This window comes from Equus przewalskii, chromosome 8 (assembly GCF_037783145.1).
Source record: "Equus przewalskii isolate Varuska chromosome 8, EquPr2, whole genome shotgun sequence".
In the NCBI taxonomy this organism is placed as follows: domain Eukaryota; kingdom Metazoa; phylum Chordata; class Mammalia; order Perissodactyla; family Equidae; genus Equus; species Equus przewalskii.
In genome coordinates this window covers 58,639,703-58,665,125 of record NC_091838.1, presented here as the reverse complement: position 1 = coordinate 58,665,125, position 25,423 = coordinate 58,639,703, and the positions used below count along the sequence as shown (strand labels likewise).

The following is a 25,423-nucleotide window of genomic DNA, read 5'->3' as shown; positions in this document are numbered from 1 at the left end:
TTCAGCTGCCTAGTGTGTGTCTTCTATTATCTTCTTCTTCTCTCATCTTCACAGAGGAGCCAGAATGAAATTTTTTAAACCCAAATTCAATCTTGTCATCTCTGCTGAAAACCCATCAATAATTTTCCATTGCTCTGAATAAATTCCGTAGCCTTGTCAGAAAGTTGCAGCAAGGAATAGTCCCTAGCTGCCATTCCGACCTCATTTGGTACCTCACAGTCCCTCAGCATCTTGGCAAAAGCACTTTCAGTTTGAAGAGTGCCCATTTCCTCTAGTGAAAGAGTATACCCACTCAGAAGACTTTTGCTTATGCTTCTCATCTAACTGAGGCTTACTGTTGGCCCTTCAGTTTTCTAATACAGCATTGCTTCATCAGAGCATCTTTGTTCCTGAATTCCCTAACTAGTTCAAAGTCCCAAACATACAATATCAGTACTAAATGCTCCTTCTTCATGGTACCTGACAGAAATGTAATTGTATGTGTCTATTCTGTCATTTGTTTAGAGCCTTACTCTCTACTGTATAGAATGAGATCATGCTAACTTTTGGTCATCATTGTAGCCTGAGAGACTAACATCGTTCCTCCTGTTATTTAGTACATCTCAGTGAATAATTTTTGAACTGATAACCAAATGAATAAATTTTAAAATTCACAGAGAAGTTATACAAATTACCAATATGATTTCATGTGTATCTTGATTCTGTTGAAAAATTATTCTATTGAACAACCTTCTTTGAACTCTGCCCTTTCTGTGAATTGTCGGACAGAAGATGTTGCAGATGACGCTAATCAAACAGGCAAGCCTGGTGGGTGGCCAAGACAGAGTGATGCTGAAGGAATGAAGATCTTATCAGTGACAATATTTGTACCAACTCACTTTGATCAAAGACTAGGAAGTGTTACTTAGAAGAAAGAGCACAGCACTAGACTTAAGGGTTTCATGGTTTGTTCTAATGCTGCCTTTCACTTGTTCTAACTCTGGCATAAAATAAAAAAATTTTATTTAGGTAATACATTCTACTATAAGAGTCTATGATTACGGAAAATGTATTGGTTTTTATAAATATTGCATTAAATCCGGGCCAAATCAGAATACAAAGATTCTAGCATTCAAGTAGGTTCACCTAGCCAAAATGTTGTATATCTAACATGTACTAAAATCAAACTTTACCTATTTCACAATTTTGTCAGGTACTGATTCTATGATAGTCTCTGTAGTAATAAAGAGATCAAATGGGAATGCTGAGCAAAGAACTGGATACAAGAATTGGCAAGAGCATTGGTTTGAATTCTGGAAGATCTGAGTTCCTGTCCTTGTTTTCAAGTGCAAGTCATTCATACTTTTGAGTTGAAGTTATTTTGGTGTAAAATAAGAATTTTCCTGGAGTGAGCTATTCTAAGAGTTGCTCTCTATTTCATGTGTCAGGAATTTGAGGTGATTACTCTCTTTTGTGAGCCTAGATTGAAGAACTTCAAGGAGATCATGCAGAGAAATTGATTTGTATGCCCTAGAGGTTGGGGGGAACAGTGTATTATTATTAAAACTGTGGCTGAAATATTTAAACGTTTGTTGTAAACCTAGAGGGCTGCATTTCCAGAGAGGATGAATAAATGGGGCATGTTTTCATTTGAGCAAATGCAGATCTTTGTGAGAAAGTTCTGGCTTGAAATTGTCTTAGGTCCTGCCTGAAAGGCACACCTGGAAAGATAAGGAGGCATAGTTGGAAATAAGGTGGAAGTACACCATCCTGTACACTTGGTATAGGGGAAAAATGTAAGCAGCCATCCGGAGAGACATACACATCCACAACAAGGGACCTGATTGGGACATGTCTGAGGATCCCATGAAAAGGCTCATGAACAAAAGAACCATCTTTCTTTAATCATCTGCCAAAGCCCTTGGAAACTGGTACCAAATCAGTGCCAGGCAAATAAGAGGATTCACATCCCCTGATCCCTTCTCCTTCCAATTCCAGGAGGAATCACAGAGTGCTCAGTGAGTAGGAGTGGAAGAACAGAAATACTAGGGGGGAAAACAAAGAAAAAGAACCCACTTCTCTATCACGCCTCTGCCCCATGGGCCACAAGCTCACTCTAGGAGGAGCAAAGAACCTTAACCCAAATGAAGTCAGTTTTTTTGTGAGCATGCAGGAGTGGACATATTAATTGATGAAATCAGATTTCTGAAACAAATGAAGTTTTTTCTTTATTCTGAGCATGAACTGAAATGTCATGTGTCTGCCTGAAATTTTATCTATAGACCGGGAAATAAATAGCTCAGAGAGCTGGTTTGAATAGGTTTTGTACCAGCTACCCTACAAATATATGATGGCATAACATTTTATTTCCCAAGCAGTACTCAACCTTGGTGTTGTTACTCAGATGACAAAGAGTAGATGTAATTTGTGGTTGGGGATGTGGAGGAGCAGGACATGTTTACCAGAGGTTAAAGTTAAGGTATTGAGGGAAAGCGCTGTGTGTTCTGGCAAATCAAAAATGTAGTAATATGGCTCATAGTCTAGACAGGACCACTAGTTCATTCTAATTACTTAACAAACTTAAAAAAATAGAGAGGGGGGCTGGCCCTGTAGCACAGTGGTTAAGTTCAGTGCCCTCCACTTCGGTGACCCGGGATTCATGGATTTGGATCCTGGGCACAGACCTACACCACTGGTCAGCCATGCTGTAGTGGTGACCCGCATACAAAATAGAGGAAGATTAGCACAGATGTTAGTTTAGGGCTACCTCACACAAAAAAAGAGGAAGATTGGCAACAGATGTTAGCTCAGGGCAAATCTTCGTCACCAAAAAAACAAAGAGAGGCATGCAATGAAAATAAATATTTGCCATATTTACAAAGGTGTTTGATGAAAATAAAATATCTTTTAATACTAATATATTTATGCTTTCAATTTATGAATTATAGAGTTAACTAGGTAAAGAGTGTGGCAGAAAGAAGCTAATGTTATTTGATACATACAATATAGTAATAAAGTTGTTCCCAATACCAAAGCATTTTGCTATTCCCTGCCCATTGTGGAGTTAAACAGGATACTGCCCATCTCTGTTTATTAAGGTTATGTGGAGTGTTAGCCATTACCTCAAACAATAATTGGTCATTATAGAGCCAGACTTTTTCTCAAACACTGGACTTGAATTGAAGGAATTCCCTGAGTGGCTCAAGACAACAGCATAAATCTTGAGACAATTTATTGCGCAAGTAAACTAGTAACCTATTAACTTGACTGGCCTAAATAGTGTTATAAAAAGACAAATTTTATAGCTTCAATTTCTGATAAAATGAGTTTTATCTCATATTTTCACATTAAATATAGGTGGTCATGTAATAACCTCTCTGTTAGCATACACCATTAGTCAAAAGTAGACTCATGTGGGGCTGGCCTTGTGGCCAAGTGATTGAAGTTCCACATACTCCACTTTGGTGACCTAGGTTCACAGGTTTGGATCCTGGGTGCAGACCTGCTCTGCTCATCAGCCATGCTGTGGAGGCATCCCACATACAAAATAGAGGAAGATTGGCACAGATGTTAGCTCAGGCTGGTCTACCTCAAGCAAAACAAGAAGATTGGCAATGGATGTTAGCTCAGGGTGAATCTTCCTTGCAAAAATAAATAAATAAAAGTAGACTGGTATAGAATCTGTGACCCCTGTTTGGAAAATGAGAACCACAGATCCAAATGTAAAGTTAGTAGAAAATTTATTTATAATATTCTGTATGCATGTATCATATGAATACCTAGCAAGATATATTTACATTGTTTGACGGAGTCATAGGGAGTATATTACCAAAGATATATTAGTTACTATATTATTTCTCTATAATTAAAGTTTCCTGGATAAGTGATTCATTTTTATTTAAATTGCATTTCCACAAACATTTTCAATAGCTTTTGAGACATGCCATTGACAAAAATTATATTATATTCTCTCTTAAATTGTTTCTTCAGTTTGTATATACAAACATTTACAAAATAAAAATAAAGCTCAGCCCTACCATAAACATGCACAAAGTGATTAAAGATTTCCCATCAGAGACCTTACTAATGATGTTTCTTTTGTTTTACTCACTCATCAACCAATCAATGAAAAGAAATCTTGGTTCTGTTATCCTAAGATCTAATTGGAATGTAGACTTTTACTTACTTTCAGTGCTACTTCAAACAATGGTTATAAAATTGTCAAGTTACAGTTTATGTTTATATATGTGCTTAAAGTTTTTTCATGGATTTCTGATTTTATTTAATCTTTATTAGTATAATATACACTTGATATCACAACATTTGGACTGTTATTTTTATCCAAAAATGTTAACAGAGTTGCTTTAATTGCATTTCTCTTTATGACTGGTAACTGAACATCTCATTCTTGTTTTGACAGCTGAAGATGCGTGTGGAGGAACAATGAGAGGATCCAGTGGCATCATATCAAGTCCTAGTTTTCCTAATGAGTACCATAACAATGCTGATTGCACTTGGACTATTGTAGCAGAGCCTGGGGACACGATTTCACTCATATTTACAGATTTCCAGATGGAAGAAAAGTATGATTATTTAGAAATAGAAGGTTCTGAGCCACCTACAATATGGTAAGTAGATAGCTTCTAACTCAGCATTGGTGTCATTGCCTGAGGCAGACTGGGGCTCAAAGAACAGCTGTATGTGGGTTTGGTTATTTAAAGGTTTAGGTTTTTTATAAGAAATTACAGTTAAGAAAAATTGTTAAGGGGCAGCTGTCAGAGCTGAGGAATATGTTTGCACTTTGGGATACTGATGTATCAAATAGATTGAAATTTTGAAAGCTTTCCATCAGTATTTCTTTATCACTCAATCAATGAAAAGTATTATGACTTTATCAAAATTTGTGTAAGGGAATAAAAGTTGTTCCTAATGTAGTCTAGGTTTAATCAGATTGTGTTTCTTATCTAACTGTATTTCTTATCATCCCAGTCCATACTTGGTGGTTCCTTTCAAATTAATTGAATAGTTTTGTAAGTAATTTGCCTTTGTTTTTGTAGATAGAAATTTTATGCACCCTGTTATCTGAAGGCAAAAATTAAACACTATGGTCTGGGTGAGTATGGTCTATTTCTTTAGAGACTCAACCTGGTCTCATGAAAACTGCAGAGTTGTCAGAACATAATTTTAGGGTATAATATTTTTAAAAGAAAATGTTTCTTTAAGCTATTTAAAAATTTGAATGCACTGATATCACTGAAGTGTAAGGTAGATTATGAATCAGTAACTGAGTGAAGAGTGATGAGATTGGTAAAGTGAAGAAATAGGTAAACACTAAACTAGGGAGGGTCTTTTACGCCTTGTAAAGGATTTGATAAGGGAATTTATTAGAGTGTTTTATCAAGCGCAATTATGTGAAGGGGTTTGAATTTTCAAATGATTATTCTTAGTGAAGTGTAAACATTGACTTGTAGTGGGACACGATTAGCTGCAGAAAGATCATTTAAGAGGTGATTGCTGTAATCCAAGAAAAAATCTTGGTAGCTTGGATTAGGATGGTATTGATGAAGATAAAGAAGTAGAAAGAGTTGAGAGACATTTAGGAGGTATAATGCAAAGGGCTTTGTAGTGGATTGAGGAGTGATAAAGAAAGAGTTGTTCAAACCAAACATCATTTTCTGACTTATACAAATTGGTCAAGGCAGTGAGAGATTCACTGAGTTGGAAAATGTTGAAGGAAGGTCAAGTTTGGAGTAGGAATGCTATGAATAGTGAATTTGTTTTAAGTATATTTAGTCTGAAGTCTCTTTGGGACATGCTATTAAAGGCATCTAATAGACAACTACATATGATTCAGGAGCTCTGAGTAGAAGCATTACTGGTATGTGGTTGATATTGGTGGTAATTGAATGAATAGGCATCAATAATATTGGCTAGATTGAGACAGAAAGGAATGAGAAGACAAGAGGAGTGCTAGGACTGAGTCTGAGCATCAACAGCATATAAGACCCAGGCTTAAGAGGATGATCCAGCAAAGAAGACTGAGCAAGTACATTCAGAGAGGCAGGAGGAAATCTAAGGGAATAAGGTATCACACAGATAAGAAAAGTGTGAAGAAGAAAGAATAGACAACATTGTGGACTGCTGCCGAATGAACACTAGGTAAATTTTTTTTAAAAAGATCTATTTATCATTGGCTGGGCTTCAGCGAAAGTAACAAGTGTTTCTATCATCTTAGTACATACCTTTTAAGATAAGATAAAAATAACACACTTAGCTATATTCACTTTGGTTTTTGTTTGTATTTTTTTCTACCTTCAGGCCTTCAATAATCAGGGTTTATAAATTTAACTCTTCCCATGATAAGTTCATGCTCGGGTGCAATGAAACCCAGCAGAAACATGGTTTAAAATGATAGAGAAATTAAAGATATGTTTTAGAAATTGCTACTTCTACAATCATACGTATTTGAGTCATACCAAAGTGGATGATAATGCCATGAATTTTCCAATAATTATATCTTTTGGTATGCGAGTGATCTCTTTAAAAATAGAAGCTTTTAAACTTGAAACATGTTTGACTACTAGATATAATGAAGGGAATTAAAAAATGTTTTGTAGCATCTGTTCCTTTGTTACCACTGAACTCTAGAAACCAAGTCTAACACATTTACTCTGGAGATCATAATATTCCCATTTATGTTCATTTAGTCACTTTCCCTTTTCAGATTAAGCATTTTTAGAAATGATTTGTTGGTTTCTTAGCTATAAGAACATCTATTTGTGTGTTTCCGAGTTTCTAGGACATTGTAGCTTGTCCAATAATAGCATCAGATCCACAAATTTCTCTTCACTCCATTTTCTCCTTAAATGACACTGGGCCACTTTTATTTCCCTCTTCCTCAGGAAGAAAATAGCAACTAAGAAATCCATTGTTTTACTGTCTTTTTAAATTAGTGTTACAGCAAATGTTTAGGTAGACTTGTCAAAATCTTGGTTATATAACTTCAACGAGGTCATTTGGCACTTTTCAAGAAAATGATACAAATGCCCAAACTATATTATATTTCTATAACTGCCAATTTAAAGATATGTAGTGTTAGTAAATTAATAATATTGTATATATCACTTAAATATCATAAAACAGCATTCCTTTTAATTGTTACAGAATTGATGCATAAAATTATCTGTGAATAATTAAAATAAAACTTTCAATCTAGTCCTGGCCCTCTAATCCTTTTAGATCCTTTAATGTCATTGTATCATTTTAAAGATACTGTCCTGAAAATGAGACATTTTAATTCAAGTGGCATTACATTAGTTCGTTCTTATGAGTATGCATTGCTCATATAACATTTTCAATTCATAATAGAGTTCAAAAGAGAAATGTGAATAGGGGAAACATTCACATTCTTTTGATTAAAATTAGAAATGGTTTCTTTGGCTTCAGGTCCCTCCTTGAGGAACTGTGAGCTTGCCACTGGCTACTACACATAATAATTTTGTTTCTGAAGTTCAGGCAGTGAGACAGGTTTACTGTAGCTTGCGTTTGACTTGGGCAACATAGATGAAGCCAGCCCAAAAATTGTGCTGCACAGAGAATGTTAACAGTTAGCCACTGCCTTTCTTGCAAGCTGTATATGCTAAATTATTAAGTTCTTATTTGTTAAACAACAGTCAGCAGCACCACTGCATGATCCAATGGGAATGCACTGGATCCACTCAATTATTACTGGATGATAAAACTTTATCAGACATGGTGAATGTCAACTGATTCCATGGCAGTGCAGTGAAAAATGACATAGCATAAAGAAACTTGAATTCTAGTTTCAGCTTTGACTTTTTGTTGATAGATGAAACTGGGTAAGTTATGTCACCTTCCTAGATCTCAGTTCCTCATCTGCAACATCCAATGCTTCTTTCAACTCTAATATTATTTGGCATAATCTGCTTAGGTGCTATGGCAGGGAGAAGGAGCTGGAAGTAACTAGATACTGCCTTGTTTACAAATCCCTTAATGGAGAGTTGAATTAGATACTCTTTAAAGTTTTTTTCAAACAATCTGTTTGGGTTCTTACTAGAATTTTATACATTCAGTGTTCATTCAGCAATTACTTATTGGGTATCTACTACATGGCTGGCATTGTCCTAAATGCATCAGTGACCAAAATGGCAGAGAGGCTTGCTCCTGCAGAACTTATATCCTATCAGGGGAAAAAGACAATAAACAATAACTAATATGAATAAGGTAATATTACACTTTGTCTAAAGAGTGATAAGAAAGAAAAGGTGGAGTAGGGTAAGAGAGGTCAGGAGAACAGTAGTTGGGTGATGGGAACGTAGCTTTCCTAATTGAGAAGTTGAGATTTGAGCAAAGTCTTGAAGAAAGTAAGGGAGCTAGCCAAGCAGATATCTCAGCAATGAGCATTCTAGGCAGGAATAAAATCTAAGCAAAATACATAGTCTAGAGGGCCTCATTGTGTTAAAGAAACAGCTAGGAGTCATTGTGGCTACAGAAGAATTGCTACAGGGGAAAGTAGTAGAAGAGAAAGAGAATTAATGAGTCCAGCTCAGGACCTAAATTTGGCTTTTAATCTAGGTGAAATGTGAAGTCATTAAAGGGTTTTGAGCACAATAGTGATCAGACTTTAAGGAATCACTCCGGCTGCCACGTGGGGAACAAACTCTAGGAAGGAAAGGTAGAAAAATAGACATTATTTGCAGTAATCTAGGTAAGATATTATAATTGTTAGGATGAGGAAATAGCAGTGGAGGTGATGGGAAATTGATATATTTTCAAGATAAATTTAAGAGAATTTCGTAAGTGATGAGATGTGAAACTCAAGAAAAAGAGGAGACAAGGACGGCTCTAAGGTTTTTGGCCTGAAGAACTGGGGGGATACAGTATCCATTAAGTAATATTGGGAAGACTATAGATGAAGCATTTTTGGAGAGATGATCTGGAGCTTAATGCTGAACATGTTGAGTTTTAGATGGCTAATAAACATTCTGGTGAAGATTTCAAGGAGGCAGTTGGTTATACACATCTTAGTTCAGAATTCAAAGTGTGGGATAGAGATCTAAATCTGGAAGTTTCTAACTGGAAGTGAGTATTAAATTTAAAAAAAAGAGAGAGAGGAAAAGACTAAGTACTGAGTCCTGGGGCACTCCAACACTAAAACATTGGCAAAGCTAGAAGAAACTAGTGAAAGAGTTTGAAAAAGAGAGTTAATGAGATAGGAAAACCAAGAGAGTGTGCTTTCCTGCAAGCTAAAAGAAGAAAATATATCAAGGAGAAGGAACTGATCAATTTTGTCAAATGCTGATGATAGGCTGATAAAATGTGTTCTGAAATTGGATTTAGTAATATGGAGGTCATTGATTACTGTGATGAAAGGAATTTTGTGTTTGGGAAAGAGGAAAAACTTGTAGTAACTGTAGAATGAAGCAGAACAAGAAGATGAAGATTAAAAGATCAGGTGGGGGCCTAATCCATGACAGGGGTTACAAGGAGTTTAATCAGTTTGGAAGCTCCGCGTATAGCAGTAAAAGAGCAAAGACGTGTTATCAAAGACTAGAACTAAGAGGAATGAGTGATTGACTATCACAGACAGTAATAAAGGAGTCTATATTGTAACTTTTCGTATTAGATGACAGAAAAGACATAAACAATAATAGAAAGGTTAGGAAGGCATGTTAATATACTGGAACCGAAAAAAATTGAGTTCATTTTGTAAGGTGTAGGGTTGGTTAAGCAGGATTTCCACAGAACATGTCCCCTCAGAAGTTGGAAATGTGTAATTTAATTATACAAAGAGACTGAAATAGGAGTGAGAATTAGATGTCATAAAAAATAAAATGTTGGCTAAAGTCAAGGAAATGAATACAGTTGTCAAAATCAGAATATTCATGAAAACATCATTCAGATCATATAACAGGAAAATTTGTTTAGTTTTATTCAAATTAAAAATGCAAGAAAGTATGATACTGAACTTCTTAATCTCAAGTTCGTGTGCCCAATGTCCAGCAAGCCAAACAGAGACATCCACGCTTAGAGATGGAGAAAGGCCCCATTTGAGTTTGCCAAGACAGCAAGGTGGGAGCGTGGGTTCCCCAAGTCCGCCATAACCAGAGCAAAAAGCAGGGAGGTTTTATAGAGCTCAGGGGCTGGGCAGGAGGAGCTTCGGAGAAACAAAGGGGTCACTCCTGATAAGCCCCTGGGCAATCTGCAACAGCTATAGGGGGCCAGCCATCTGGTGAGGGCAACCTCCCTGAAGGCATTCTCTTTCTCCTGCAAAACAAGCTCACAAATCCTCAAGATTCAGTCACCCCTCAAGTTAAACAAGAAAACCACAAATTGACAAGATTCATAACAAGGTCAAAAGGCGCGCATGTTCTTATTGAATATGTGCAGTAGCTCTCCAGTACCCAGCTTCAAGTACATAGTTTATTTTCTGGTTTATTTAAATTATTTATGCACATTTCTTTATATTTATTGCATGGTTAAAATAATGCTAAACATTTAAATTTAAACTGATAAATTAAGTCATACAAATTTCTGTTGTAGGCTGACTGATCTAAAGCTAGTTCCTCCATTTGTGTGGTAGATCCTATCCATTCTCACCTACTAAAGAGTGTCATACCCACAATTTTCTAAATTCTCTTCTACACCATCAGTTTTTACTCCCTGACTGATCATTGTTCAAATAGCTGTAACTTGGTTTGTCCTACTATTTCTTTAGAACTGCCTTTTCCAAAATGACCGATGATATCTTAGTTCCTACTTTAATACTTAACTCACTTGATTTATCTGCAACATTTGACCTTGTTGATCGTTTCCTCTTTTCTAGAACATCCATTTCCCTTGTAAGTATGAAGTCATTTCTTGTACCTTTTCTTATTATTCGCTGACTATAACTTTTTAGATTCTTTTTTGGGTGGCTTTTCTTTCTTCATCCTTTCTATACATGCTGGCATCAGTCCAGCCTTTGTCTGGTTTTCTCTGTTCACTCTACTTTGGAATTTGCATAAATTTCCATGGCTTCAGTGATCTTAAGACTTTGTGATTTTTCCAATGTTAATAATTATTCTTTTACTTTGTTTCTGTTTGAAATATCAACGAAAATAATCCATAACCAATCTATAAATGAAAATTTGGGTGAGTTTATTCTGAGCAAACTAGTGCTGCTGTTTGCTCTCTTCTAACAGTTATTAGACTAAAATGTGCAATGAAGCTATGGTTCTACATATTACTACTCATCCGTAGTGGTAAAGTAACTTGATTAAATATCTATTATGATTCTATAATTTTGAATTACCCTTTTTTTTAATTGGGGTAAGAACGTTTAACAAGAGATCTACCCTCTTAACAAAATTTTAAGTGTATAATACAGTACTGTTCAAGGTAGGCATAATGTTATACAGCAGATCTCTGGAACTTATTTATCTTGTATAACTGAAACTTTAAACTGTTGAATAGCAACTCTTCATTTCTTCCTCCCTTTATCCTCTGGCAAAGACCCATTTTACTATTTGCTTCTATGAGTTTGACTATTTTAGATACCTTATATAAGGGGAATCATGCAGTATTTGTCCTTCTGTGACTGGCTTATTTCACTTAGCATAATGTCTTCAAGGTTTATCCATGTTGTCAATTACGGCAGAATTTCCTTCTTTTCTAAGGCTAAATAACATTCCTTTGTATGTATATACCACATTTTCCTTATCCTTTCTTCCATGATGGTTGTCTCTCTTTAGACCGATTAAATAGGGTGCTCATAAAATGATAAGATATTAGAGCCAGAAAGGATTTTAAGGTTCCAGCTGCCCAGTTTCCCCTTTGAGGAAGATGAGTCATGAGGTTCAGTGTGTGTTTTGAAAATTCAAGATGAGAATTGAGGTCTCCTAAGACTTGCTCCACTGTACTCTTTGATAAAAGTACTTCTTGTTATTATGCATACAACCAAGCTTTTCTTACAAAAATATTCATACAACCAAGCCTTTCTTACAAAAATATGCTGTATATAAGTAAGAAATTTTAAAAACCTGAATCTTGCCATATAAATATCATAGTATGGATTAATGTTTTTAAATATAGCCTGAAGTTGCTATTATAGATTGTGTTGATGCCTAAATATAATTTTGTTCCAAAAAGTTAGAAATTCTTCTAGATATCTGAGATTGCCTAGTATGGTTAATCTACCATTTTTAGTATCTTTAAATATATTTTTTCTGCCTGAAGGAAAACCTATTTGGCAGTGTAGTAAGAAGAGTTAACAATGTATGTAAGTCTCACTCATCCATGAAACATTGAATTACATAATAGATGAAACCAGAATTAACACATAAATCAGGTGATTACTGAGTGAAGCATTTTCAAAGTTTTCTAACAGACCACTCTGATTTAAATGAAAAATATTTCATCTCTGGTTTTTTAAGGTACAAAAATATTAGTTGTTAGATGTCCCTCACATCTTTGAAGTAAAACCAATTATATATATAATAAAAATATATAATTTTCGTGTTTATTTATGTTATGTATGCATTATGTATGTATATTATATACTACATATTATGTATGTGGTTAATAGTGACAGATTTGAAGTCATCGTCTAATTGTTAGCGTGGAGAAGAAAAGTCATTTAGTGGTGTTTTTATATCTTTAAGAACCAGAACTTAATTTATTGTTACATCTTCATTAAATAAATTGTATTTCTAAAGAATACCTATATCCATAGAAGTAATAGAATGCCTGTTCGTTTTTTAAACTTAAGAAACTCATTTACCTATGTAAAATATTTTAATTACGGAATGCACTAATCACAAATATGTTTAAACTTCAAAGGAAAAAAAATTCTTCTCTGATTCCACTTTTTTTTAATCTTCTGTGATCTTTTATAAAGACTATAAAACTGTACAAATCTCTAAAGTTAAACCAAAGCTCCTATATGAAATATGTGACTAATTTCATGATTTTATTTAATCCATAGAAATCAAACAACATCTTGTCACTATTATCCATGAGGAAGTCCCAGTATGCACTTTCGTAATTCCTTGCTCTCCTTACCTCTTCTCTACTTTAATAAAATACTCCCATGAATATTACCGAGAGCCACTACAACCTTGAAACTCTAAACTTCGGTATTCTTCTTGCTTACTCTCTTCGTCTTTTTTTCTTAAATTTCATCATAAACTCTAGTGCTTGTCATATTCATTTTTCTGCAGTTTATTAACCTGTGACTTAGCCTTAGCTAGGAGGAGACACCACTCTATTTTGAGAGGAGAAAAGTGTGAAAGAACAGAGATTTTATCTGCTTTTCAGTTTATAAGTATAGTGACAAGAAATTGAAATACGTTATTTCTGGTGGTTTCTGTTTTTTCCCTGATGAAAGAAGCAAGGTCATCTGCTGAAAGTGAGGGCAGGAGATAGGTTAGAATATTTGAGAAGTGGGATTATTTGAAATATCTTCAGCGGAGAGTGGGAAAACAAACGAACAACTAGGGAAGTCGAAGGATTGCTGGGCATTATTTTGAATTCACTTGGAATTTTACAATATGAGATTGTAGTGACAACAATCGATGAACTTACATATTTCTACAACACTGCTTACCAACTTAGATGCAAGTATAAAAAAGCAAGTGATGGCATTGCTGGGTTGTGGGATGTTAGGACGATGGAGAAGGAGGTTGAAGGTATTGGTAGACACACACAACCTGGAGAGGGAAGGAGTGACTTCAATGGAGTTTACCTCTTCTAAGCACACTGGTTTTTATCCATAACTTTTATCTATAAGTTAGTATAAACCTTTTATTGCTTAGAGTTTGAATAAAAAGAAATGCTAATTGAGAATCTAAAAATCAGTAGAATATTGTAAAATATAAGGTTTTAATAATACATACGTTATCATCTACTGGTATATGTTTCTAATACTCAAATATCTTAGATTGAATTTTTTTATAAACTTTGAAATATGTCAGATTTGTTCATTTGAATGGGATATTTTTCTGAATGATTTCATTCTAGTTAAATAAAGTGAAACTATAATTCTTGATTTAACCATACTTTTGAAAGTCATTTTCTGTAACTCTCCCTCCTTTAACATAATAATTTTCATAAAACTAGCCTATGCTTAACTTGATTAATTCCCCTTATACAGCAAATGGTTTTGTGTTCCTCAAAAACTCTTATAGGCAAATTTTTATCCCAAAAGTGCTTTGATGCCACAGATTCCAACATAATTAGTTAATTCATGTAGAGTTATTTATATACAAATGAAAGCATAAAAGTTAAACCTTGGGACCTATTTTGAACTCAGTTCTTCTGAATGAGCAGTGAAAGACTGTTTATAAGTCACATTTCTCTGCAATGCCTCTCTCTGCTTCAGTGACTCTAATCTTTTTGCTGAACATTCATTTCCTGTTCAACATACCTTCCTACGTTAACCTACATATTTTAAATACAGTCAACAGTCATAATGATTAGGAAAGGCAGGTCTTTTCTTATTCTTTATTGGTTTGTTTCCTGGATTAAGCATGGAACAGTAGAGAGAATGAATCTTGCAACTGACATGAATTTTTCCCTTCAAGAAGAAGCAGATGACAGACTCTTGGGAGAAGCTGCAAAGTCAAATTAGAAAGGGTATGATAAAAGAAGGCATGGAGACTTCAGCCACATAAAACCAGGCAATTATAATAACATTCAGCATCTCTATATTTGAAAATAATGGGTATTTAAAAATCAATTTTCATTTATTCTCTCTCATGAAGTAAAATATATTTTTGGTTTTTTCATTCATGTGTTCAAGACAATTGTACTTTTGTTTAACTTTAGAGAAGATAACATGCCAGTATTCAATATCATAAACTTTATCACCTAGAGTATATAATTTATGAGAATTTATAATTCTCAGTCCAGAATTCTTTTGGGGAAATGATAAAAAAAGAGCTTAGTTCAGAATTTTTTTAGAGAAACAATTGTGTTTATTTAGGCTTAAGTGAATGACTAAAAATCTCTTTTGGCATAGCAAGGATTGGCTAAGAGTAAGATAAAAGATTACTAAATTTTTCCAGGAATACTATAACCAAAAAAACAATATAAGAGCAGAGGAAGAAGAAAGGGTCACGTTGAGTGAAAATTTTCTCTTGAGATGAGAGAGTGGAAGTAGCTGAAAAGAACAATAGGACACCAAGATATTCCCTCAAAGAGTCATGACTCAGGGAGTTATCAAGGACAAGACATGCTTAATGTTCAATATTAAGATGTGTGCTCAGCTGGCTTGAAATTTAATCGCTAATCCCAGTCTTGTGGGGAAATTATCGGCAATTGAAATCTGCTGAAATCAGCCTGAAACATTTGCTCCAGTGGTTGAAGAGAAACTTACCTCCACCTGAAATTAGATCCCAATGTGTGTAGTTTATAGCATATCAAGGAAAGTTACAAACCTGTCTGTTCTCTAATCAGGTTGAAGTTTTAAGAAAAAGAACAAAGATTTTTCTCCCTCTCAAGTCTTGCCTCATGATGCAGAATGTGTTGTGTAGTTTCTCTGGAAATAATAGATTTAAACCCTAAGTGTCTTGGAGATGGAAAAGAAAAAACGACATGTATTAAATGTTAAATTATAAAGGATCTGTAATTGGGAAAGGGTTTTTGTAACTTGTTTTGTTTTCTAAGCAACATTTTCAGTTAAATTAGAGTTCATTAAAATTCTCAAAAGGATGCTGATTCAAACTGGAAATTTAGTTATCAAAGAAATTCAAGTCATACTTCCAATTTGCTAAAGGAGTAGAATATCACTCAAGGAAAGACTAGACAATGTCATATTTTAAAAATAAACACCTAATTTTTCAAGGTCTTTTTCAGATGCTGATATTCTTAATGAGCATAAGTAAAACCATTATGTTTAGTAGAAATGCCTTTTGAAGCTCTGGATAAATTATAAATATTCATGACATATATTCTTAATATTAATGTAATAAATTAGAAGTACGTACACAAGCACACGTGCTTCCAATAATCTTTTTGGATTTAATTTTATTTGTCATAATATCTATTGTTGAATAGAAGTTTTCTTTTTTAAAACTTCTATTTTTCACAGGTCCAAATTATCAGTTATAACCACTTGGAATGATAAATTTCAAAACTTCATGATTTCACTTTTTGGAATTATTCCCTATTTTTATAGAGACTGATTGAAAAAGCATGCCAGGCTGAGGCAATAGTAGGAATCATTTGAGTGCTGGTTAGCTACCAAGAAGCTTTTCAGAATGAGATAATGGATTTTGGCAATCCTAACAAAATGAATCTATCTTGTTAGAGCAGAGTAGCATTAACCAACTCACATAAGCTAGAATGCTAATTTAGGTATTCATCACATTCTCATCTTTACTCCCACCATTGCTTCCCATACTCCAGTTATAATGGCATCCCTTCAGTTTCTTAAAATATGACATAATTACGACTTTTGCATATACTTTTCCATCTTCTGAAAGTGTTCTACTCCTCACTCTTCATTTTTACCTAATGCTCGTTCCCTCTTCTAATCACAGATTAAAAACCACTTTCTCTGTTATATCTTCCCTTAGTAAATAAAGTAGGTAAAATCTTCCAGCGACACTTCCACGTTCTTGTCTGCATCTTTCAACATTCATCAGCATTTTCAATTACTTGTTCAAAGCCTATATTCCTTGTATTCCATAAGCTCCATGAAGGCAGATACCATGTTTATTTAACTTAATAATCTTAGGGCCATGCACAGAGCATATGATGTGCTCTTTGCTTATTAAGTGAATGAATAAATGAATTAATGATATTTGGTTATTTTATGTACCAGAACACTTGTGTCACCATAACAACATATTCTCTCTCTGAAAGTAGATGTTTATGGCAAGTCATATTCTAGTTGGAAGCTTCCTTGGTGAGCACAGACTTAGAACAGGAAAAACAGTTATTATTATTAACATCCCTAGGCTACAAAAGCCAAATTTGGTCATTTCCACGGTGTCATACTTACCACAGAGGTAAAAATGATCAGGTCCATGGGCTGGTGTGATGTTCCATTGAGTTGATGCCTAGTCCTTTGGGCTTTCTATCCCTGCACGATGTAAACTAGACAAGTTATAAACTGCTAGATTAAGATTTTGCTTCCTAACTTTCAAATTTCAGCCCTGTCCCATTAAGATTTTTCCAGTCTTCTTGATTGAAGTTTAAGTGTTCTTGAACTCTTCACACACACATGTATAGACCGTCAGCTGCATAGGAAACTTAATCTAGCAGAAACCTTGATACATATTATGTGCTAAGAAGAAAGTCTAGTCTTCATTCATTCAGTAAACACATCAAACATTGTGCTGCGGAATAGATTTACACTGGCTAACAAAATATTCATGACTTCTGCTCTCATGGAACTTATAGTCTATTCCCTTCTCCATATGGTATTGTGGTATTAAATACCATACTCCTTATGGTATTAAAAGCTACTGAACCAGTGCTAAAGATACAGACATTCTCGGGGCTGGCCCCATGGCTGAGTGGTTAAAGTTCTGTGTGCTCTGCTTTGGCAGCTTGGGTTCATGGGTTTGGATTCTGGGAGTAGACCTACTCCACTCATTGGTCATGCTGCGGAGGCATCCCACATACAGATTAGAGGAAGATTGGCATAGATGTTACTCAGGGTGGATCTTCTTCACCAAAAAAAAAAAACCAAGAAAGAAAGAAAAGATACATTCCATGGTTTAAGACTTGTATGGGATAGTACACTTGATCCTGTCTTCCAGATAATTCTTGTTATTGCTCAATATTTTTCATGATCTTCTTGAAGATAGAACCACATTGGTCTGATATAGTAAAACCTTATATGTACTAAAACATAACTGAAAAACAAAAGTTCTGGGATAATCTTTTCATTATTTTCTTTGAAGTGCATTACCCGTACTTATAATTATACTGCTACTTTTTTGCCTCACATTTAATTTTGTGCACACACAGTATTGTGGTTTTAAGACATTATTCTATTATCTTCTGCTATGTAATTCTATATAAATTCATCATTCTAAATAAAATATAATGGAAAATTTAGAGTTTGAATCATTATCTGTTAAGTAGCTATTACATGTAAGACATTATTCTAGAAGTTTACGTATCATAAAACGAAAGAAAAGAATAAGAGTAAGCAGCCTAGTTTTGTATTTCATATTATATGCTTCAAGAAATGGTGTAGAAGTCCCAAATACAAGGAACAGAGTAGAGGTATTTAAGAGTTCATAAAAGAGAAACATTTAGGTTGTGGTTGTCAGGGAATATTCCATGGAAATTGTAGAACCTGAGCTGGGTGTTGAAGGGTGGTAGCCTTTTGGCCAATTCCCTACCCATGCTGTTTCCATTATATACACAACTTACCACTTCTTTTTCCTCACATCTAGTGGGTAGAATTGTGTCTCCTGAAATATATGTTCAGACTCTAACCCTTGTACCTGTGGATGTGATCTTATTTGAAAATAGACTCTTTGTAGGTGTATTTATGTCAAGATAAAGTCAGACCAGATTATCATGGATCCTAATCCATTGACTGCTGTCCTTATAAGAAGAGCGAAATTTGGATATAGAGACTCAGGGAAGAAGGACATAGGATGATGAGGCAGAGATTGGAATGATGCATCTCCAAGCCAAGGAACAACAAGGAGTGCTGGCAACCTTTCCAGAAGCTAGGTAGAGACAAGGAAGGACTCTTCACTAAAGCCTTCAGACAGAGCATAGCCCTGCTGGCACTTGATTTCGAACTTCTAGTGTCTAGAACTGTGAGACAATAAAATTCTGTTGTTTTGAAACACTTAGTTTGTGGTACTTTGTCATGGCATTTGTAGGAAAAATAAACTAACAGTGATTTTCAGTAATTTGATTTTGGGAGCTCATTTAAAGGGATAGCTAAGCTCTTTCATATAGTATACAAAATTTGTTCAAGGATTCAAGGACAAAAAACAATATGAAATAAAAATATGGTGTTGTTACTTATGTTTCCATACTTCCATATGTAAGAGATTGATCTCTCACACTGATCTTATATGGGAGAAATGAAATTTAACTTTCCTGATCCTAACAACAGAGAACTGGAAGGTAGAAAAGTAGGTTTTACTCATTCTCTCTTTCATTGCTTAAAAAGTAACAAATAGGGGCTGGCCCAGTGGTCAAGTGTTTAAGTTCGTGCGCTCCAGTTTGGCGGCCCAGCGTTTCGCTGGTTCAGATTCTGGGCGTGGACATGGCACTGCTCATCAGGTCATGTTGAGGCAGCGTCCCACATGTCACAACCCAGAGGCACTCACAGCTATAATATACAACTATGTACCGAGGGGACTTTGGGAAGAAGAAGGAAAAAGAAAAAGATTGGCCACAGATGTTAGCGCAAGTGACAATCTTTAAAAAAGAAAAAAAAAGTAACAAATAATGACATAATTGGAAATAAATGATATTTAAAAAGTGAAAATGTGATCATGGGGTTTTTTTTGTTTGTTTGTTTTTTATTTTTTTGTGAAGAAGATTGGCCCTGAGCTAACATCTGTGCCAATTTTCCTCTGTTTTATTTGGGATGCACCACCCCTTAAACTGGCTTAATTGATGGTGCTAGGTCCATGACCAGGATCTGAACCTTCGAACCCTGGGCCGCCAAAGCTGAGTGTGCAAACTGAACCACTATGTCACTGGGCTGGAGCCTGATCATGGTTTTTGTGTTGTGTTGAATCTCGCTTAATTGGAACTTAAGGAAATACATTTACATGGTCTGTATTATCTGTCTCAGTCACATTTAGCTAGAAACTACACCTAGGGAAGTGGTTCTTCTCTAAACTTGATGAAAAATTTATATTTTCCTGACCAGTTTGCTTTTTATAATGAAATATTCGTAGTAGCAGAGACTCTTACAATACAGAGTTAATGACTTATTTATGTGGGTTTCCGTTATATTTCACACACACCTCATCACATTTCATTGGCTGGCTTTTTATTTCTCTCTCTTGCTGGATAGTGAGTTCCTCAAAGACAAAATTATTCATTCGTATGTGTATTGCCTGTGCCTGGCATAGTGCTTAGTGCATGGCAGGTGCATGATAAATATGTGTGAGTTGAAATAATTATGATATTCACAGCTTTAGAGAGCCACATCCATTCCAGGAATAGTTTAATGTGTTTTTCAAGTAATAAAAAGTTTCAAAACTGTTCTTCAACATAACTCCATTAAGGAAGACAAATGTAGCATAATTTAATTAAGCCTGTGTCATGAGGTTTTAGTTTTGAACATTTTCTGTGTACAGTTGAGTTGGTTGACAAAGTGTTTTGCTTTATCTAAGAAGTGCTGATGTCCATCTATTTGGCAAACATCACTCAGAATGTGTGCCAGAGACCCATGTTGAGAGCCAGTGAAAGAGAACCGAGTAAGACCCTGCTCTTGTCCACAGGAGAGAGAGGAGTGACAATTCCAAAGAATGAGGCAGAAGGTGCTATGCAAGCCCAGAAAAAGAGCATCTTGACCTAGAAGTGGTAGATATAAAGAAAGGAAAACATTTAAAAATACCAAGGCATTTTGGGGCTCGCCTGGTGGCACAGCAGTTAAGTTTGCACACATCCTGCTTTGGCGACCTGGGGTTCACCGGTTTGGATCCCAGTTGCGGACCTACTGCTCATCAAGCCATGCTGTGGCAGGCGTCCCACATATAAAGTAGAGGAAGATGGGCACAGAGTTAGCTAAGGGCCAATCTTCCTCAACAAAAAGAGGAGGATTGATGGCAGATGTTAGCTCAGGGCTAATCTTTCTCAAAAAAAAAAAAAAGAAGAAGAAGAAGAAGAAAAATACCAAGGCATTTTATAAATTTAAAATACTTTAAGATTTTATCTATATGGTTTGGAAGATAACTACTACAGATTTCATTGCAGCAGTGCACTTAAACAAGTGTGTCTTGTTGCAAGCCACCAAGAAATGAGAATATTATAACAGAGAACTGAAGCAGTGGTTTCAGTGACTCCTCAAAGAATTCCAAAAATTACATTGAATGGGAAAGCACTTCTAAATTTTTACTTCAATAGTCAAAGATTAGGAGTAGTGGTTTCAGTGACTCCTCAAAGAATTCCAAAAATTACATTAAATGGTAAAGCACTTCTAAATTTTTACTTCAATAGTCAAAGATTAGGAGTATGTCCTTCTGGTGTGCTGCTCCTTAGCCATATCATATCTATAAGAATTGCTTTCATCTAACTTTGTACAAAAGGTTGAAGTTCCAGTTGTAACATTCAAAGAATCTTTGTTTTTCTCTAGTCGATATATCAAATCCTTTAAACTTACTATGTTACTTCAAATGCAGTGTTTGTATGAATTTAAATTTTAGCAGCCTGTATATATATATGTATAAATATATGCATATATATATATATGTTGTTCTCTCTACTTAAGAAGAAAAAAGTGAAACTAAGCTGAATGGAAGAAAAATCAGAGTTTGATACTAGGGAAAATTGTTCTAGTCATTATCTTACTATTGCCAGCAAGTTCATTTGGAAAATAAGATTACTTGTGGTAGAAATGTAAATATAGGTTTTATATTAATACAACAATTTTTAATTTGTTAATCTTATAACTTATTAAGAATATATTGGTCAAACTACTTTTTTATCTAGTATTTATTGAATAATGATATTTATTCTGGGAAATTCCAAATTATTTTACCATCTCAATCATCTGTTTAATTTTAATATTCAATTTTAAAGGATAGTTTAGGATAATTAAGGATAATAAATATTTAAGAAAAAGATGAATGAAAAAAATTAGATTCAAATATACTTTTTTTCCTGCATCAAGTTTGCTAAAAACGTTGTAATAATCCTTGCCGAAGGCAGCATTTCCATTAAGCTAAAATGTGTACTGCCTGTGAAACAGAAGATGTTCTCAGAGGCTTTGTTTCCATAATCCTGGATGTTTCAGAGGTTCGTAGTACAAATTAGCTGGTACTCCAAACTTCCTTGTGTCCTTTGCTTCAGGAGCACCGCTTGGTTTCCTGCACACAGTGGTCCTGTTTTGAAGGTATTTTGTAAGCACTTCTCTCTGAGGCATTTACATGTAGATGGGGTACTTAGGATTCTGTCCAGCCCTTACTCTTCAAATAGAATAAGAAGATGATGCAGTGCTTTTAGCTAACTCCTGATATTTTCACACTAGTTTTCCTTGGAGAGAAATAAGATAAAGTAAAATATGGATGGACTTTATAATGAAGATTTCTATGTTCGTCAAAAGCCTTCATGGGCATCCAAAAATCAACCACAAATGAAGCTAAGTCCCTCAAGTTTATACAAAAGCAAAATGACTAAGATAAGGCTAAAAAAAGTCATGATACAATTTAAATTTTCTGTTCATGTATTTTAATGAAAGTAGGCTGAACTTTCGTGTGATTAACTTATAATTTTTTAAGGTAAGAGTATTTTAGGACAAAGAACATATTTTATGTTTAATTTACTAAATTTAAGTTATTTACACAGTGGAAGCTATATACTAGGCAATGGATGTTCACAAGAATTGGTACTATAAGAGAATACTTAATCTTTCTGTTTGATCTCTGATTTGTCTTAATGGTATCTGTATGGCATATGGGGAAAAAATAGAGTATATCTCCTACTCCCCAGAGCTGGTGAGTAGAGCTGTGCAGCTGATACAGCTCTGGGAGACTCCAGTCACATCCTAGTGTATGTAAATGACATCCTTGAGTGTTGTACAGTGCACAGCTTGTGTGACTACAAATGGTGTCCTGCCCCTGTGTTGAATGTAGTTTATTCTTTCAGCCCTGTCATTGTCAGGATGGCCTTCCCCTGCCCAGTCTGTACCCATAGGAATAAAAAGCTTTTAACTCATTCAGTTATTTTTGGTGAGTGAAGGAATGTCTTTCTTAATGTCACACTCCCCCCTTTATTTTTGTTCCAGATTTTACTTATAAATTTCAGTCTAGAAACTCCAATTAGGCATCTCAGAAACCAAAGACATCATCTTGTGCTGGAGACATGCATTCTTACTGGTCTCTCCCCTGTCAAAAATGCTACAGTTCTCAAATTCAACCTCAAATAGTCATCTCTGGTTTCTGTTATTGTCCACTCCAAGTAGTTGTCATCAAGAAGTTGAGGCATTCCTTGCCATTTCTTTCTTATCACTTCCTTTCTTTGCTTTCCCAGTGACATTACAGCAGCCTCTCTTCACCTCTAGCCTTTATTGTGTATTGAAGGCATTTTCTAAGTAGTCTTTCTGAGTTAACTCTCTACCCCCGTCTTGTTATTAATGTTAGATTAATTTACATCTTGCACATATTAACTAAAATCCTTGGCTCGCTGTTGCCTTCGGGATTAATTCCAAATTTCTTAAGTTCACATGCAAAAACATATTTGGATCCCTTTTTACTTTTCAGATTTTAATTGTTAGTAAGATCATTTGACTAACATCAAAACAATCTACTTAATTTCTTTAAACATGCTGTGCAAATCAACTCATGTTTTGTTCTTCACAGTATCTCTCTCACCTGAAATAATCCTTTTACTCAAAAAACCATATTATTTTGAGACCAATTCTGTTCCTTTGTTAAGCCTTGAATGTTAGTCATCTTCAATTGGAAGAGAATCTTAAATCTTTTTGTATATATTTTGCTAGCATAATGGCTTTACTGTACCAGGTTTTTAAAATTTATGGGTTTATTTTTTTTAGTCCTCTTTTGGAAGATTTTTTAATATTTTCCTTTTTACTTTTTGTTCAGTATCACAACCAGAAAATTCATTTTGATAGAATCCATCAAACTTACTCACATTTCACCAGTTTTACTTGCACTCGTGTATGTGTATGCATGAGTGTATGTGTTTGTGTATATTTAGTTCTATGTCATATTATCACATGTATAAACTCCTGTTACCACCATTACAGTCAAGATGCATGACAGTTCCATTGAAAGGATCCATTATATGACCCTTTTATAGCCCCAGTCACCTCGCCTCCTCTCTACTCCCTCATATCTGGTAACTATCTCCATCTCTGTAACTTTGTTACTTCAAAAATACCATAATACTTTTTTCTATCTCTTGATAAATAGCATGATTAATTTTTAGATGATTAAAAAGTTGACACCCTTATGCTTCACGTTATTACTACCATAGTTTATAGTTCTATTACCATCCTTTCACTTCAAATCCAGTATACATATCCTTCTAACTGATATAAAGAGATAAAGTTTGCTCAACTTTTATTTATAAATGTTACATTAAGAAAGACCATTTAAAATTTTTTAAGAATAAAAAGCATTATGATATACAGCATCTGATAGCTCTACCACTAAATTGTTGGGTAAGCTTAGGCATGAGATTTACTCTTTCTGGGTTTTACATTTCTCACAATTTTACTTATGCTTTTGGAGATTTAATCAAAAGACGATTTATATTTTATGATTGTAAAACTCAGTCCAATTGAAGAATTTTTAATGTTACTTTTCTGGGGATTATGGTATTGTCTTCTAGCTTTAATTTATTATTTAAATTAATTCAGACTATAAATTATAAAGGATTAGACCAATGTTGTAATCAGTTCACAAATTTGCCCTTGACAGTGGCAGCAAAGGATATATTATGGACAACTTTGACGAATAGGCATCAACTTCAAAATATTAATTGTGTCTCTGAGAATTCTTAATCAAGATATTTACATGGATAACTTGTATATCTAGCATTCATAAATTTATTCTAAATTCTAGTTGAATAAGTTTTTATTTCCATGTTCTTATTGACATATATAAACAATGAGATCCATAAGTTGATGCTTCTCTTTATAAAGTAACAGTTTCTGTTGTGTTTGTTTTCCTTAAACTCCTTCAAGTTTCAAAAGTGGCTTTTAGTGAAAATGCTCAATAGGAATACAGTAGTTGTAGAGACCGTAAGAAACTTTGACTGCTTTGATTCAGTTTTCATATCTACTTTCTCCTGTGTCAAATCATCTTTGATTAAATAGTAGAATTTACAAAAGTATTCATCTTTTATGTTACCAATAGAAAATTATGACCTTTGCAGGAGATCACTGGTACATTGCATTTATCTTTTCTAGGTGTATTATCGTATAGGTGATAATAAACAGTGGTATACTCTGCAAATATTTTTTCATCTATTATGTGTTTTCATATGAGGATCAATATCAGCATGTATCAGTCTTAACTGTCTTAATAATAATGGGTACCACATAAATAGTTTGAAATAGATGAGTTATCCTGAATACTATAAGCATATATCTTCAATAAGACTTTTTCAAGTATTCAATCCTGTGTTTCTCTTTTGATAAGAAATGAATTAGCCAAGGCCCTATTAGGTCTGGTACCACTGACTAAATATGTGTATTGAAGCTATTTCGTGGCAATCTGAGGCATGAACTATTTAACACTTAGGTTTGTCTTATGAGATCATT

General features: G+C 34.6%; 1 protein-coding gene across 7 annotated transcripts in view; it reads left to right on the top strand.

The window, feature by feature from the left end:
• CSMD3 (CUB and Sushi multiple domains 3) overlaps positions 1-25,423 on the top strand; it is a 1,172,992-nt gene that overhangs the window by 354,680 nt on the left and 792,889 nt on the right. For all 7 annotated transcript variants that reach the window (XM_070630871.1, XM_070630869.1, XM_070630875.1 and 4 more), the window contains exon 5: positions 4,400-4,607. In XM_070630871.1, the coding sequence (XP_070486972.1) occupies positions 4,400-4,607 (208 nt within the window). The remainder of the gene's footprint in view (positions 1-4,399; positions 4,608-25,423) is intronic.